This window comes from Enoplosus armatus, chromosome 7 (assembly GCF_043641665.1).
Source record: "Enoplosus armatus isolate fEnoArm2 chromosome 7, fEnoArm2.hap1, whole genome shotgun sequence".
Lineage (NCBI taxonomy): Eukaryota > Metazoa > Chordata > Actinopteri > Centrarchiformes > Enoplosidae > Enoplosus > Enoplosus armatus.
Window position 1 is genome coordinate 10,453,671 of NC_092186.1, and position 15,499 is coordinate 10,469,169.

General features: G+C 42.1%; 1 protein-coding gene across 1 annotated transcript in view; it reads left to right on the forward strand.

The window, feature by feature from the left end:
- The first annotated feature begins 656 nt into the window (after positions 1-656).
- hcn2b (hyperpolarization activated cyclic nucleotide-gated potassium channel 2b) overlaps positions 657-15,499 on the forward strand; it is a 36,109-nt gene continuing 21,266 nt past the window's right edge. Inside the window, exons 1-3 of the mRNA XM_070908509.1 lie at positions 657-1,507; positions 3,317-3,740; positions 7,939-8,100. Coding sequence (XP_070764610.1) covers positions 657-1,507; positions 3,317-3,740; positions 7,939-8,100 — 1,437 coding nt within the window. The remainder of the gene's footprint in view (positions 1,508-3,316; positions 3,741-7,938; positions 8,101-15,499) is intronic.

Below are 15,499 nucleotides of genomic sequence, written 5' to 3' on the forward strand. Positions count from 1 at the left end.
AGGGGGAGCCATTTAACCAAGAATGGGATGGCCCCGTCCATACTGGCAGAGTAGCAACCTAAAGCAACAGGCAGACGCTGTTTACACAGGTCAAGACAGATCTACTATTAGAATCACTATGGATCACCTGACCATAGCAGTACAGGTCACTGGCTGATTTCAATTTACCTGAGATCAACTGTGGACGACAAAAGATGGAGAACTTTGTGGTTTCTTGTGACCTTCATCTGTCACCTTTGGTGAGTTTATTCGTGTATTTAATAATAAATTCATGTTTTTATTTATTAGCTAAATAGATTTGTCTTTCTAATTACACTGAGCGTGTCCCGGTTTGACAAAATTGCTTTCTTTTGTTCACATTTTGTTTCTTTAATGGAGGCGACCTGCAGGTGGTTGCAGCCCAGGAGTAATTCCCTCTCTCTCTCACTCTCTCACTCACACACACTCACACACACACACACACACACACACACACACACACACACACACACACACACAGCCAGGTTGCAGCCATAGCAACGCCACCGGTTGTGTGGATGGAAAGCAGAGGGCGGTTGCAGCTTTGAACTCCGCACTCCTTCCTCCGCCGCCGCCCAGCCTCGCCAGGTTCAAGGTGCGGGAGTGTCCGTCTGTCTGTCTGTCTTTGTCTGCCTGTGATGGACGAGGCGGAGGACGGCGAGGAGGAGCCCAAATTCCAGAAGCCTCGACCACCTCAAGTAGCCAGCGAGGATCATGGGAGCAGCGTAGGGACCAAGATGAAGAAATTTACGCCAGGAGGCGGAGCCGCGTCCATTGCGCGCAAAAACTCCAACAACAATGAGCTGTGGCTCCTGCGAGACGAGGACTCCGCACCTGTCAGCGGCAGCGCAGCCTCTGCTCGGTTATGCCACAGGGACGCTGCCGGCGGCCGAGGCGGCTCAGAGTCAGACCACAGGAGCAGAGGGGACTCAGTCTCAGAGGCAGGCGCGTTAGGAGAGGGAGCCATCGGCATGATATGCAACAAAAACGGAGATTGTAGAAGGGACCCGACCAGTTCAGGGAGCCTGTCCTCTCTCATCTCAAGGCAGGAGAAGCAGACAGATGGAGTAGTGGCAGCAGTTGAAGACGGCAAGGGGCAGGTTGCAATCATGGACGGCGGCTCCATCACTTCAGCGGGGTCCCTGACACAGGGGCCCGGGGCCGAGGTCAAGACCGCGGCGGCGATGGAGAAAAAGGACTCCAGAGTTTCCTTCTCCAACGCCCCAGCCAGTAAAGGGCACACTCCGAGTCAGCAGTCGAGAAATTCTGTCACATTCTCCAAAGCCGAGGACGGCTCTCAGATAGTGCCGGATGATGGAGACTCCAGGGGGAACCAGACGTACATGCAGCGGCAGTTTAGTTCCATGCTTCAGCCCGGAGTTAACAAGTTCTCCCTGCGCATGTTTGGCAGCCAGAAGGCTGTGGAGAAAGAGCAAGAGCGCGTTAAGTCAGCGGGTAATTGGATCATCCACCCATACAGCGACTTCAGGTATGAGTCAAACTGAGTTAGGTTCTTAAACAGCGCATACTGGAAGACAAAGGACATGTGATTCCCTTTTTGATTGCATGGATATGGTAGTAACACACTGGTGTCTTCATATCCAACTTTATATTAGAAAAGACAAGAAATATCACAGAATATTCAGGTATTAATTCAGGTATTCATAAATGTCCTTCATCGAAAGCACTTAAGCGATAGCCAAGATGAAAATGAAATAAGAATAACATATGTTGTTATTCTTATTTCATTTTCAACTCAAATAATGTCAGCCTGTATTTTTGAAATATTTTTATATTATATTATGTATATTATATATATTATATTTTGATGCCAAATAGGTGAAATACTCACAGTCGTGTCTCAACAGTGCATGCCTAAAGAGGACAGAGCATGTCGCCATGTTTCAAGAAGATCACATTCCCCATTTTAAGTGACAGATAAAGACTTGTTTCTTAGAGGAATACTGGTTTCAACGTTGCTTACATTGACTAAATATTAGGGTAACTGCAATAGGACATATGTGTAAGCAAGCAAGTGTCCTCAAAAAGGCCTTCTCTAATGAGTTTCATCATGAATATGACTTGAATGGGGAGTTTGAAAAGTTACATCTTTGAGTTGGAATGTGTCTGAACATCTGTTTCAGCACCAAGGACAGCTCCTCCAGGTATCTCAAGATAAACCCGACTATTTGAGCTCTTAACTGGCTTTGACTCAGATTTTGCTATCAAAATATGAATGCATAGAATATTGATTAGTGGATTTATAGGGAATTATGTCAAGGAACACTCAAAACTGAACAACAGGACGTTTTCTGAAACAGAGAGTTATTCAAGTTATGACTCAGCAACGCTCTTCAGTCAGTTCCTCCCTTTGCTCCCTCTTACTTTCAGCTGATCAGGCAGCAGTGCAACTTCGGCTTTCGGAAAACAACCAAGACAGAAACACATTGGGCTACAACTAAGGATTGTTTTTATTATAGATGAATCTGCCTTTTATTTTCTCAATTTATCATTGGGTGTATCAAATGAAAGAGAATAGTGAAAAATCACAATTTCCTGAAGCCCAGTGTGACGTCTTCATATGTCGTGAGCAAATCCTCACATTGGAAAAGCTGGAACCAGCTTATATTTGGCAATCGTTGATGGTCATTTTCTGTCGATCGACTAATCAATTCATCGACTAATCGTCTCAGCTCTAAAATCAAAGATGTCCGTCTTATAACGCGGTGCTTGTAACTCCAAATAGGTCGATTTTGTGGCATGATTGAGCTTTGTGCTGGGGTTGTTTTGGATAAAATGTAAACATCTATGAATCAGATATGGAACACAGAGTGTGTGGCCGTGATAACAGAGACATCCTCAGTGTCAGTGTCAGTGGCTTTACCGTCTGTTGTTCTTTGCTTTGGAATGAAGTGCACCCAGCTTATGCTCCCTGTAATATCCCTGTCTCTGTGCTTGTCCTTGGTTTGACCTTGTCTTGAGTCAGATGGTACAGGTTACCTCACCAGGAGAAGATACAGTGCAGCCGTTTGTCGCTGTGTTTAGGGGTGGCACTGTTTTCTGAGTGTGTGTGGCCCTTTAGGAGAGTGTTTCTTCAGGATACAGAGAAAGCTGGAGAAAACACTTGGTTCATACACACTGGAACTGGCTCACTTTGCACTTTTCTGTGAAACTATCACGTGTTGATTCCCCTCATATTTCAGAGCAGATCAGCATATTTCATGTTTGTGTGTGAGAGATTAAATGGGCACCCACTCAGTCTCTAACCCTCCTCTCCTCACTGCTTTACCCGTGTCAGGTTCTATTGGGACTTCAGCATGTTGATGTTCATGGTGGGCAACCTGATCATCATCCCCGTGGGCATCACCTTCTTCAAGGACGAGACCACCACGCCCTGGATCATCTTCAATGTGGTTTCCGACACCTTCTTCCTCATGGACCTGGTGCTGAACTTCAGGACGGGCATCGTGTTCGAGGACAACACCGAGATCATCCTCGACCCCGAGAAGATCAAGAAGAAGTACCTGAAGACCTGGTTTGTGGTGGACTTTGTCTCATCCATACCTGTGGATTATATCTTTCTCATCGTGGAGAAAGGGATGGACTCGGAGGTCTACAAGACGGCCCGGGCACTCCGCATCGTCCGCTTCACTAAGATCCTCAGTCTGCTGCGGCTGCTGAGGCTGTCCAGACTCATACGTTACATCCACCAATGGGAGGAGGTAGGCCGGCATGCAACATTTATGATCCAATGACAGGAAAAAATAAAAGTGCTATATTTAGGCAGTGGTGGTTGTTACATTAATCTAAGCCATCATAACCTGACTGAAATGGGATGATATATATCGGCCGATGTTCCATAAACAGACATTTTTGGTGACGATGCGTTCATGATAATAAATTGTGTTACATATTTAACACTTGAACAATAAATGTCAAAATGAATTTGCTTTAATTACTCTGACAGTCAATACAAGATTACAGCAAAATTTGTAAGAGCAAAAAACACTGTAAATTAAATTGTTACACATAATAACCATCAATAAACACAGAAATACACAGAAAATATTTTACTTTTGAAAAATGGGGGTCAATAATACAAAAAATACACATCTTAATACACTTATGTACTGCAATTTATATTTGCATATCATATATACTGATACTAACATTCTATATATTCTATATATCTATCTGATAAGCCAATGTCGGCCAATAATATCGGCCTGCTCATATATTGATGTGTTTCGATAATTTCTGCCTCCAGAGACGTCTTTCTCTTTGCATTGCATTAGTTAAGGTGAGTTTATACTGGTTTGTTTAGTCTTTTACTAAAATCTAAAAAAAAATATTTTTATTACATAAAACAATAAAAACACAATGAAACAGAAAATGAAATGTTCACCTTTTGTATCTTCCCGTTCCTTGTGGTTAAAAGATACTAGGTCTAGACAGATAAAACTTTGCGGCAGACATTAGTTTACTGCAGATTTATTGGTATCGGTGTGTATGTCAGGTGATAAAAAAAATTGGAAACCGACCAAAGTCGGTTTGAGGTCATTTAGAAATAGTGTCGCCATCACATAGGTTTTCCACCAGAGGGCACTGACAAGCTGATCTTTCAACTGTGAAATGCCCCGCTTAGCGTGTATCTTTCGTCACGATTCTTTAATAAAGCAAATCTAAAGGATCTGTATAGAGATTGTTATTTATGTTACGTGTTAAAAAACGGCCGATACAGGATTTTTTGTACTCCCAAATATCGTCATCGGTATCTGCCTCAAAAGTCCATTGTCGGTCGAGCTACAAAGGTCACACAGTGCAGTGATGCAGGGTCACCGTCAACTGTGGAGGAACGTGCAGATTGTAAGAAACACACTCACCGATCAAAGCCATCAGAGCTGTATTGATTATCATTGATGTAGAAGTAAGCTGCAGTTTGGATATTATGACAAAGTATTTCTCCACCACTTTGAATTGTGTTTGCTTGAAAAAGAAGAAAAAGTAGTCTCACTGTGCTCTAATTAACAATACAATATTGGTTTCCAGTGCGGTGCTTTATGTCAGAATACAAGTGATTCTGTTTGTATATCAAAACAATCCTCCTGTGTATAATTACTTCCTGACACACAAAAAAATTACATTTTACCATGTTGTATAGCAATAAGCCTGAAAGCTGGATAATAGCTCATCATAACCCAGTGTACCGATGCAGTTAAGAATTCATGAAAATTTAATATGTGCTTATCAGCGGGAAAGTGAGAAGGGATTTTCCGAGGAATGAACACGACCACCGGGGACGCTAATTGCCTTTTTTTTCTTCTCATAACAAGAGCTATCTTTTCCTTATTTTTATAATTGTCTTAATGTGGCATTTCAACCAATCAAGGCGTCAAATCGATACTGACAGACTAGTTTCTGCAAGTACACAAGCTTTCTGATGACATTACACTTCAGGAAATAATGTTCGTCTATAGATGCATTATAGATATCTATATGCTGCATGTTAACCCCAGCCTGTTACGTGCATGTGCATATAAACTGAGGATCCCTATTTGGACTAACCAAGCGTCCATGAATCAAATGTGTGAAAATAAGCGCTGTTCTTCTGATTACAGAGTGGTAATTTGAGCTTGACGAGAACCCTAATTACTGACTCAAACTCTCACTCAACTGAATGCTCCTTTGCTTCGACTCAGCCCTGCCCCGATCAGCTTAGTCCAGCTCTGCTCGGCTCAGCTCCATCCAAACGTGGCTGGCTGTGTTTCCCCTCTGCCCAGCTCAGCTCACTGGAGCGGAGGTTTCCTAAAAGCTCATTTTAGTGTTGTGATGATTTCACTGTTTAGCTCAGCTGCAAGCCAACCGAGTAGAGAATACCTGCCAACAACAATGCTCATAATTTAAAAAGGAACGAGCAGGTAAACAGTTTGTAATTTCGACATGATCGGTGTGTATGTGTGTGTGTTTTTCGTGCAGGCCAACAATGCAGAAGCAGAGATAAGCGTTGTCGGGAATAACCAGAGCAATTTCCTGAGGCAGGAAGCTTGTATCAGGCTCTCCACTTGCTGGCATGTCCCAGAGGATGCCTTTTCCATGAGCTAGACAATAATGGTGAATGGGTGGCAGCGGGAATGTATGCATGAGAGTGGGGATTGCTAGTGGGAGTGTAATATTCTTCACATTCATTAGTTTTCTCTAAATGTTCTGAATCGTCTGGATCACAGTGTATTTGACCATGTGCGGCAGAGAGGAGCAGAAACTTTTATCTGTGTTTTTCAGGCTGCGAGTTGTGGTCACATGAATGTGCCTTGACCCAGATTGTGGTCTGACAGTGACACATGGCCAGGTGCTGTTTTGGGGGGGGGGCAGACATTAGTCCTGGAGCCTCATTAATCATGATGGAACGCTTCCTAATCACAGGGCAAGGGCCTCACTGTGTGTTTCCCCTTCTCCTTCTCCAAATTAGCTGAGGGCATTAGCCATTATAGGAGATACTGCAAAAAAGTAAAAATGTGTAGAAGAGTGAAGAATAAAGAAGAAACTCAACATATGTTTGGTAGATATTTGAACGAGGTGTGTTTTAAGCACTCGATGTGTCAATTACACATAGAAAATTGTCAAAGAAATTCATGGGATTTTGTAAACGTATCATTGTTCAGCCAAACACAGACCATAAGAAAAGGTCCAGAGCCACATGAGCAAGAAATCATGCACACATTAGACTGGTTGGCTTTCTTGTGTTTGCACTGTAATTAACAAGAGACATTTGCTCCCAGGGGGGATTTTGTAGGAGAGCAGGTTTTGATATTAAAGCGAGCTTTGAGATTAGGGCAGCGAGGCCTCGGAGTCTGAATGTCCCGACCGGGCTGCTCCCAAACGACCCAAGACACACACACACACACACACACCCAAACAGTATACACAGTATCTGGCCTAGTTCACATGTAGGACGATTCTTTTGTCTCAAGTGAAATAAGCCTTTTTTTTTAATATAAGAAACATCTAATTGGCCCATAAAGCAGGGCTTTCCTGTGTGCATAAATGTATATATTATGTACAGACATACATACAGCATCTGGCCTACTTCCCTTGTAGGACAATTCGCTGTCCCTAGTGGGGAATATGCTTTGCTTACGATTTAGCGAAGCATCCAGTTGGCCCAGCTAAGCAAGGATTAAACACCAGTGCATACACATGCATGTGAATCTACCCTCATACGACACACACATACAGTGGTAACAAAGCCTGGCGGGAAGCCAGCGAAGCCAGAGCGAGTGGTGTTTACAAGGCTGTGACCACAACACCAGCTCCACACAAATGAGCCCTCTTACCTGAGGGGAGTAAATCTGAGGAACAGCAGACAGAGGCCGGCCTGGGCTGCTGATCATACAACTCCACACGAATGATAATGTCATATCAGCTTTGTAACATGAATACATGTCAGTGTTGTCGAAATCTATTCATCCTGCTTTAAGAGTAGGATGTTGGCCAAACTATCACCTCTAGATAACAGTGAAGAATAAAAATGTTGTTCTTCACTGTTATCTAGTAGCTCCTAAGACGGAATGAAATGTCACTTTCATTGATTTGATGAACTTCATAAAGACAAATATCACATGTTCTAAATGTTTTGTGGTCATTAATGGAAATCCAAACTACAGAGTGAATCAGGATCTGTACTGTCAAAATATGCTTAAGTTAACAGCTAATATCTGCTGAAAATAGCCTTGATGTAGGCTATAATGTCCAACTGTTTTCAATTTTCTCCTGAGTGTAACAATATGCTTGTACTGTTAGATTTTACCTCAATGTGTAGAAACACAAAAGTGATTCTTCATTCCCCTCACACATCCATCTCTGTCTTTCCCCCCTCTCCACATTCATAACCCTCTCTCTGCCCGTCTCCTCTCCCCCTGACAGATCTTCCACATGACCTATGACCTGGCCAGTGCTGTGATGCGAATATTCAACCTGATTGGTATGATGCTGCTGCTGTGTCACTGGGATGGCTGTCTCCAGTTCCTGGTTCCCATGCTGCAGGACTTCCCGTCTGACTGCTGGGTCTCCCTCAACAAGATGGTGGTAAGCAAAATATCCTGCCTGCGTGTGTTTGTTTGCATGTGTGTGTGTTGGCAGGGGTTAAAGGTATTTGTAAGTCGCATAATCACATGAACAGTGGCATGCAAAACCAGAGCATGCAACATATCCCTCATGGAGCACAAAGGTGTGTTATTTGCAGGCAGATGGGGAAATAGGATTTCACACACACACACACACACACACACACACACACACACACACACACACACACACACACACACAGAACCGGCCTCAATTAAACCCTCTCTAGTTAAACCCAGGAGACATGCCAGTGTACAGAAAGCAGGAGTGAGGGTTGGAAAAAAGGAGCCTGTTTTCATTCAGTTCATGCAGCCCGTCGTGTGGTTTGTTCATTAGCCACTCTCGTCTTTATCTCCCTCTTATTTACTTCTCCTCCCAGATGTCCTTCCTTTCTTCGAGCTGGCAGGTAGCTTCTGACCATCTGCTGATAGACAGACCATTAGGAGAGGTTTTCTCCAAAATGATTGCTAGCAGGAAAGAAAAGCTCTCTGGAGAGCAAGTGGTGCAACACTCAAGCTGCATGGAAAACAATCAGCCAACCAGATAATTAATTGATAAGCATTATTAAAAGCAGGCTCATTTCGAACTTTAAACCTTTATTAACCAACTAGCGTTGTACTACAAAGGAGCATCACTAACCCACTAAAAACACAACCCGAAGCCTAATAAAAACATTCTTCACACTATATGATAAAATCAAAAATTACCTGTATATTCTGTTTCTACTTCTGTTTCTTAACATTATTAAAGGAAATATTCCAACCCAATCAGATGGAGAAGTTCAATATGATTTGCATCATTCTCCAAAACCCAGTCTGGAAAATTTGGTAACTTGAGTAGAATTTAAAATAAAGTTTGGTGCAACCGAAGGGGTCAACAGAGGGTTGTGTCTCTTTATACGGGCTGCGTTCCACCAAGGACAAACACCTACCTTTCTTACAAGCTACTACATGCCTCAAATAAATCATAAATCACAAATTAGTGACACTTAATACAAGGAAAAACACGGAGGAGCATCAGGAAATGTTTTTCCCTGTTTGGTAATTTATCATTTTGGGCTTAAACCCTTCCGTCCTGTCTGACTCGTCAGTCTGTATTGGAGATAACAGACTGGAAGTTGGTGACTGACAGGGCCTGAGGCAGGGAGAAGCGTGCCCTGTTGCTCAATACCTGCCTTTTTCACACTTTTTTTTACCACTTATATACTGTATTTCACACACATTCACATACAGTATAACGCCTGTATTACCTGTTAGTAGTGCGACCAGGAGAGACTGACAAAACAAACTATTAATATAACGATTAGGCTTAGATTTCGGAAGTGGCTCAAACATTTTATTTCTTATAGTTGAGTGATGGTGTAGGTGAGTTTATGTAGGTCAGATGATGGACTTAATGAAGGGCTGTAACTCCTGAGGCTGAGCATTGAGTATATGGTGTGTATTTGACAGAGAGGTTATGATTGATAGAGAAAGAGAGAACTGCACTAATAGGATAAATGGATTGGAAGTTACAGAGGACAGTTTGCGTTGACTGGAGAAAGTGGAGTAAACTGATTGGTTAAGGCTAAGGAGAAATATTCGGCATTAACTAGCCCACCACTGTGACAGAGCCAGAACGCTGCTACTTGTTGAAGAAGCTGCAAATGATTGTAACTGGCTTGTGAGGGATCTTAAACTATTTCTTGGAGGGAACATCACATAATGGTTGTGTCTGAGGAAGTTCAGCAGACTGGATAATTCCTTCCTCGTGCTCTTGTCAGGCTGTTTCCTGAGCCGTCTGACGCCGCTGTCGCTAAGAAATGTTTCATATGCTGAGAATGAACTTTCTAATTTTAGCACTTGGATTTGTGACATTCAGGCCTCGGAATAAACTCCTCTGAAAACGCTGTGTACTATGACACACTAGTGTGTGTGCATAGGTGTGTGTGTGTGTGGGGGGGGATCTCCAGGAACAGATGGATGTCACACCCATTGACCCTAGGGGCCATCACTGTTGCTTCTCTGGCATAACCATCTCTCATTTCTCATTTCATCTATGGCCGTCTTTCTTTCCTCACTCTCCCTCCCTCTCCACACACACACACACACACACACACACACACACACACACACACACACACGCACACACACACACACACACACGCATATACACAACTCCACTGCTGTGTGCCAACTCTATATGTCCCTTCTGACTCAAACACATTAGCGATACTGTACACTGAAGTGACTGCAGTTTGGATGTTACTAGTCTCTACTTGCATCCTGCCCATAGTGCTCAAACACGCCTCCTCTCTCGACATCTGGAGTTGTTTTCTTATTTCTCTGTTGCAAATATAAATGTGGTGATGAAGTCTCTTATTACCATTCGACTCCAATTCAGAGCTACATTTCCCCTCGATGTTTTCCAGAGAGCAGGCTGCTTCTATATTGCACAATTCCATTTTTGTGTACAATGTTGATTATGACCAAAGGGTGTGAATGCAGAGAAAATATATTATTCTCTCAGCTGTCATCCACGAGTCCCCCCTTTTTCTTGACTCGCTTCACTCCTTTCCTCCCTCCCTTCCACCTCGCCGTGTTTACCATCAGTTTTCTCTCTGATGCCTCAGAGTGATGCGCGTTGTTTACGCCTGTGTGTCAGTATTTTCCGAGTGAGATGCCACAATGCCAGTGAGCGCCCTTGTGGGCGTGGCCACCCGGTGCGCTGTGCTGTGTTGCTTTCCATCTTAGGGTAATCAAGGTCAGAGATCCTCTTCAGAGTGGCGGCGAGTGAGGGACGCAGCGTTAAATGATCCTCATCCTAGGCTTCACTTCAGGCTGACTGGCCTCCACCCGGCTTTCCTTCTTTTTCCTTTTTGCGTCATCCATGCACTTAGGCTATGGAAATAAAGCCAGATAGAAACAACACGTGATTCATTCACTCGCTCAGAAGGCACTCTTATATGCACTGTGTGTACGTGAGACTGTGATATACAAACAAGTGATAATCAATATAGCCTCCTTCCAACTCGTTCCCCTCCTGTAATGTATTCAGCTCTGCCTAACTTAACACTTAAACACTTAAAAAGCAGACTTGTAAAAGATATGCATGCAGCAGCCACTGCAGCATAGCGATCACAAGAGACCAGATCATCATAGTCTGTTCGTAAAGTGACGCTCTGTTACGAGGATGACGGGTGGTTTTGTCCCATCTACCTCATCCTGATTGGCTGTTGGATCAGTGGCATTAGAATAAAGCCTCTCTCTGTGGAAGAAGAGTTGCTGTAATTGTAATAGTACACTGATTTGTGTGGCTTCATTGTCTATGCATGTGCAGTGTATGCATGCACACACACAGATGTACTTCAAGAAACCCTCCTGCTTTGAAAGTTAATAAGGATGTCCTGCATTCATTCAATTACTGAAGCGATCTAACTGGCAGGCAGGCCTGTCAGCACACATAAGAATAATGGACAGTTACTGTGTGACAGTGACAGTCGGTGTATATGTGAGAAGACTAACAACTGCCTATGTTATGACCCAACAGCCTCTTTCAGTACTAATTTGATGCATATAGTATACAGTGTAACAGATCCTAGTGACACAACATTCATTTCTTAAATATATTAAATATAGCCTCTTTAGGGTGGAAAAATGTCAGGATCCATATGATTCACTCATTAAATAGAAAGTCTACAGCCATGCTAACAGTTCTGTGAGGCGGTACCATAGACTGTATGTAAAGATGGCCGACATGACAGCTCCCCAAAAGCTGTGAGGGATCTTCTTTGCCTTTTGTTCAGCAAGTTGGTCATTTTTGTGAGCTAAAAAGCAAAAAGCAAAGCAAAAAGTCGATAGGACAGCTGCAGCTGATTCAGGATGCTTCTGCTGGAGTCGTCACTAAGACCAGGAGAGTGGATCACATCGCTCCAGTTCTCAGATCTTTGCACTGGCGTCCTGTGTGTAAAAGAACTGACTTTGAAATATGACCTGTTAATAAAGTAGTGAATGGTGTAGGGCCAAAATACACTTCTGATGTGCTTCTCGGTTATGAACCGTCCAGGCCTCTCAGGTTGTCTGGGACAGGTCTGCTTATTGTCCCTGGAGTCAAAACTAAACACGAGAGAAGCAGCATTCACTTCTTATGCACCACTTATCTGGAGGTCTTTTCTCTTTGCCACTTATTTCAAGTTAAATTTGGGACTATTTATTTAGTGCTTGCACTGCACTGTAGCTGCAGTGTAGTTTTTGATTCTACTCTTTAATCTGTTTTATTCTATTTTAGCTTACTTTTTATTATTATTATTATATTGCCTTGTATTTCTTTTATATCATTAAGGATCCCAACCACCCAGATAACAACCTCTTCTCCCTGCTGCAGTTGGGAAAAAGGTACCGGATACGCCAAGCCAGCACTTAGAGGCTCAGGAAGAGCTTCTGCCCTCTGGTCACTAGGATCCTAAATGAAGTCACTGCCTAAGACTTATTCTTTTTAAACTCTTTTTAATGCACAGATTGAAGGAACTGGCAGGATTACATTTCACCGTGATTGTACCTTATATTTGTCTTCATGGCTTTATGTCCTATGTAAAGCACTTTTAACTGCCTTGTTGTTGAAAGGTGCAATACAAATAAATTTGCCTTGCCTAAATGTGGGCAAACATCAGGTTGTCACGCCACATGATGAAAGTAAAGGGCTTTACAAACCAACTGTAAGACAAAAGGCAGAAGTCCATACTAGCAGTAAACTCAGTTCTCAATAAAGCAACAGGTGTTAGCTAATGCTAAATTTTACATTAGCTTAAGTTACATGTCTTCAAGTTCATAAAACAAGAGGAAGGGCTGAAAACATAAAACATAAACCTGTTCTCCCAAATAATTCCGACTACCCTCCCTTTAGCTGCTGTAACTTTTTTATGCAACAGTCTAATAATGTATTAATAATGTGATTGCTGATCTGTCACTATACAGAAGACATGATATATAGTTAGTTTAACCAACAAGTAAACAGACTAGTTCATCTAATCTATTGCATTATGTGGAAGCTGGTCCTTGAGCACATTATGTTGAACGTCTTCCTCTTGATTTCTGTCAAAGGAGAAATGCCAATTAAAGTTAATGGACTCAAACCCAATAGCAACAGGTTATTGAGCAGCAAGCTATGATCCACTGTGTCTAATTCCTCGCAAATCAATTAAAATCCTGCCACATGATTTACAAGCATCCGTTTCACATCTGATTAAGTCAATTAAAGATACACGGAAAGTCAGCTCAGTAAGACTGAAATAAACCAGACTGAAATAAAAGATTCAAATCAACATTTACAACAAACTTTACTTTTTTACTTTACTTGTGGTAACGTTGGTCTGTTTGTTGGCTGGTCAGTTGGTCCACTCTGGTCCAGGTTACAATATCTCAACAATTATTATTAACTATTATTATATAACTATTGCCATGAAATGTTTTACAAACATTTACAGTCCTTGGAGGATGAATCCTACTGACTTTGGTGATCTCCTGACTTTTCCTCAAAATGTTAATTCGTCCTGTACTTCAATACTTGTTTTTATAAATAAAAACAAATACCTGCAAAACTGACATTCAGCCTCAGTTGTACTTTCTGATTAGTGCTGATGTTAGCATGCTAACACACAAAACTAAGATATTGACCATGGTAAACATCACACTTGCTAAACATCAGCAAGTTAGCATTGTCCTTGTGATCATGTTGGCATGCTGACATTAGCATTAGCTCAAGTACAGCCTCACAGAGCCACGAGCATGGCTGTAAACTACATGTTATTTACTACATTTTACAACGTATTCATGTGACCACTTTAGAATATTTCTTGTTTTTTGGTGCAAAACCTCGCTCTGTTGAAAAAATAATTATAGCCGCAACATGCTGCTACAGTTACAAGTCACCTCCGTCTTTCAGGAAATAGAAAAATGCCACATTTGGTCAACCAAGGCCTTTTAATTGGCTGCCGATTATATTCAGAGAAAACATTAAAAAAATGTTTTTGGTAGCACACCTAAGTTTGAGTAAAATTATTATTATTATTATTATATTATTTAGTTTACTTCAGAGAAAGAGAGGATACAATGTTTCAGTTCAAGTTGTGAATTCAAACTTATTGTAACGTAACGTAATGTTGCAGTTACCTTTGCAAACACAGCCACCATGATGCCCTGAAATCTTGCTCATTAGTCCATTAATTTTACGTAAACACACACTCCAATTTAAGTTTATGCATGAGTGCTCCAATCAAGAGAAATATGTTTGCTTTTAATGTCAGCATTCTTCATTAATATTGTCAAGTACTTCCACCAGACACCGTACTCATTTACTTTTAAATAATGAATACTAACATGAACCCACTGGTTCTAAATAATGAAGTTTAACATTTCTAACTTGGTCTTTTATGGCAGTTTACATACGACCGTTCCAAATGTCAGTCCTTTAAAGCAAACCCCCCAGACTGTCAGAGAGGGACTGCTCCCTGTCAAAGAGATGCTCAGCAGCACGACACACACACACACACACACACACACACACACACACACACACATTCACATTCACATTCAAATACAAATACAAGCTGTGTGTCAAACAGCATGAAAAGCCAGACGGGCGTGCCAGCATGCACGTACACTCACTATTCTATACTTACGCCATCATGCATCATAGATGTCCCATAATCCCTTTGTGTTCCTCCCTAAATGTATTATGTACAATTAGCTATCATCCACGCTGCTCAGTGAAGACCGATAGCAAATAAAATGAACACAAGAACTAACTTCATTTGCTTCCTCACTCACTGACCCCCCTCCTCACACAGGGTGGTGTCTCTGTAGAATTAGTTTATTGTGTTACTATGAAGGCTGTAATTTCCGATAGTAAGAGACAGCGGCGCACAGTGTCAGTTTTAATCAGCTATTACCTCAAACTTAAACACAGTTACTGACCAGTTACAGCTGGTCAGTATGAGTCGTCTCTGTCTCAACCACAACTTGACGTGTTTTTACTTACACAGATTAAACAAACAAGATGTAACGCAAGTGAGCTTTAGAGGTGGATTGTGATACCTTTGGACAGAGCCAGGCTAGCTGTTTCCCCTTTTCCAGTCTTTATGCTAAGCTAAGCTAACCGGCTGGAGCTTCATATTTACCGCACAGATATGAGAGTTCTTCTCATCTAACTCTCGGCCAGAATGCGAAAAAAAAGCATATTTCCTAAAATGTTAAACAGTTCCTTTAAAGCATACATGTAATTAGACATGCTATATCCATTTTACTTTAACCATTCGTATGGTATGAAGGCATCCATTTGTTTCAATACCTCAGCTTGGGCCATCAATTCTGCCTAATCCAGGTTT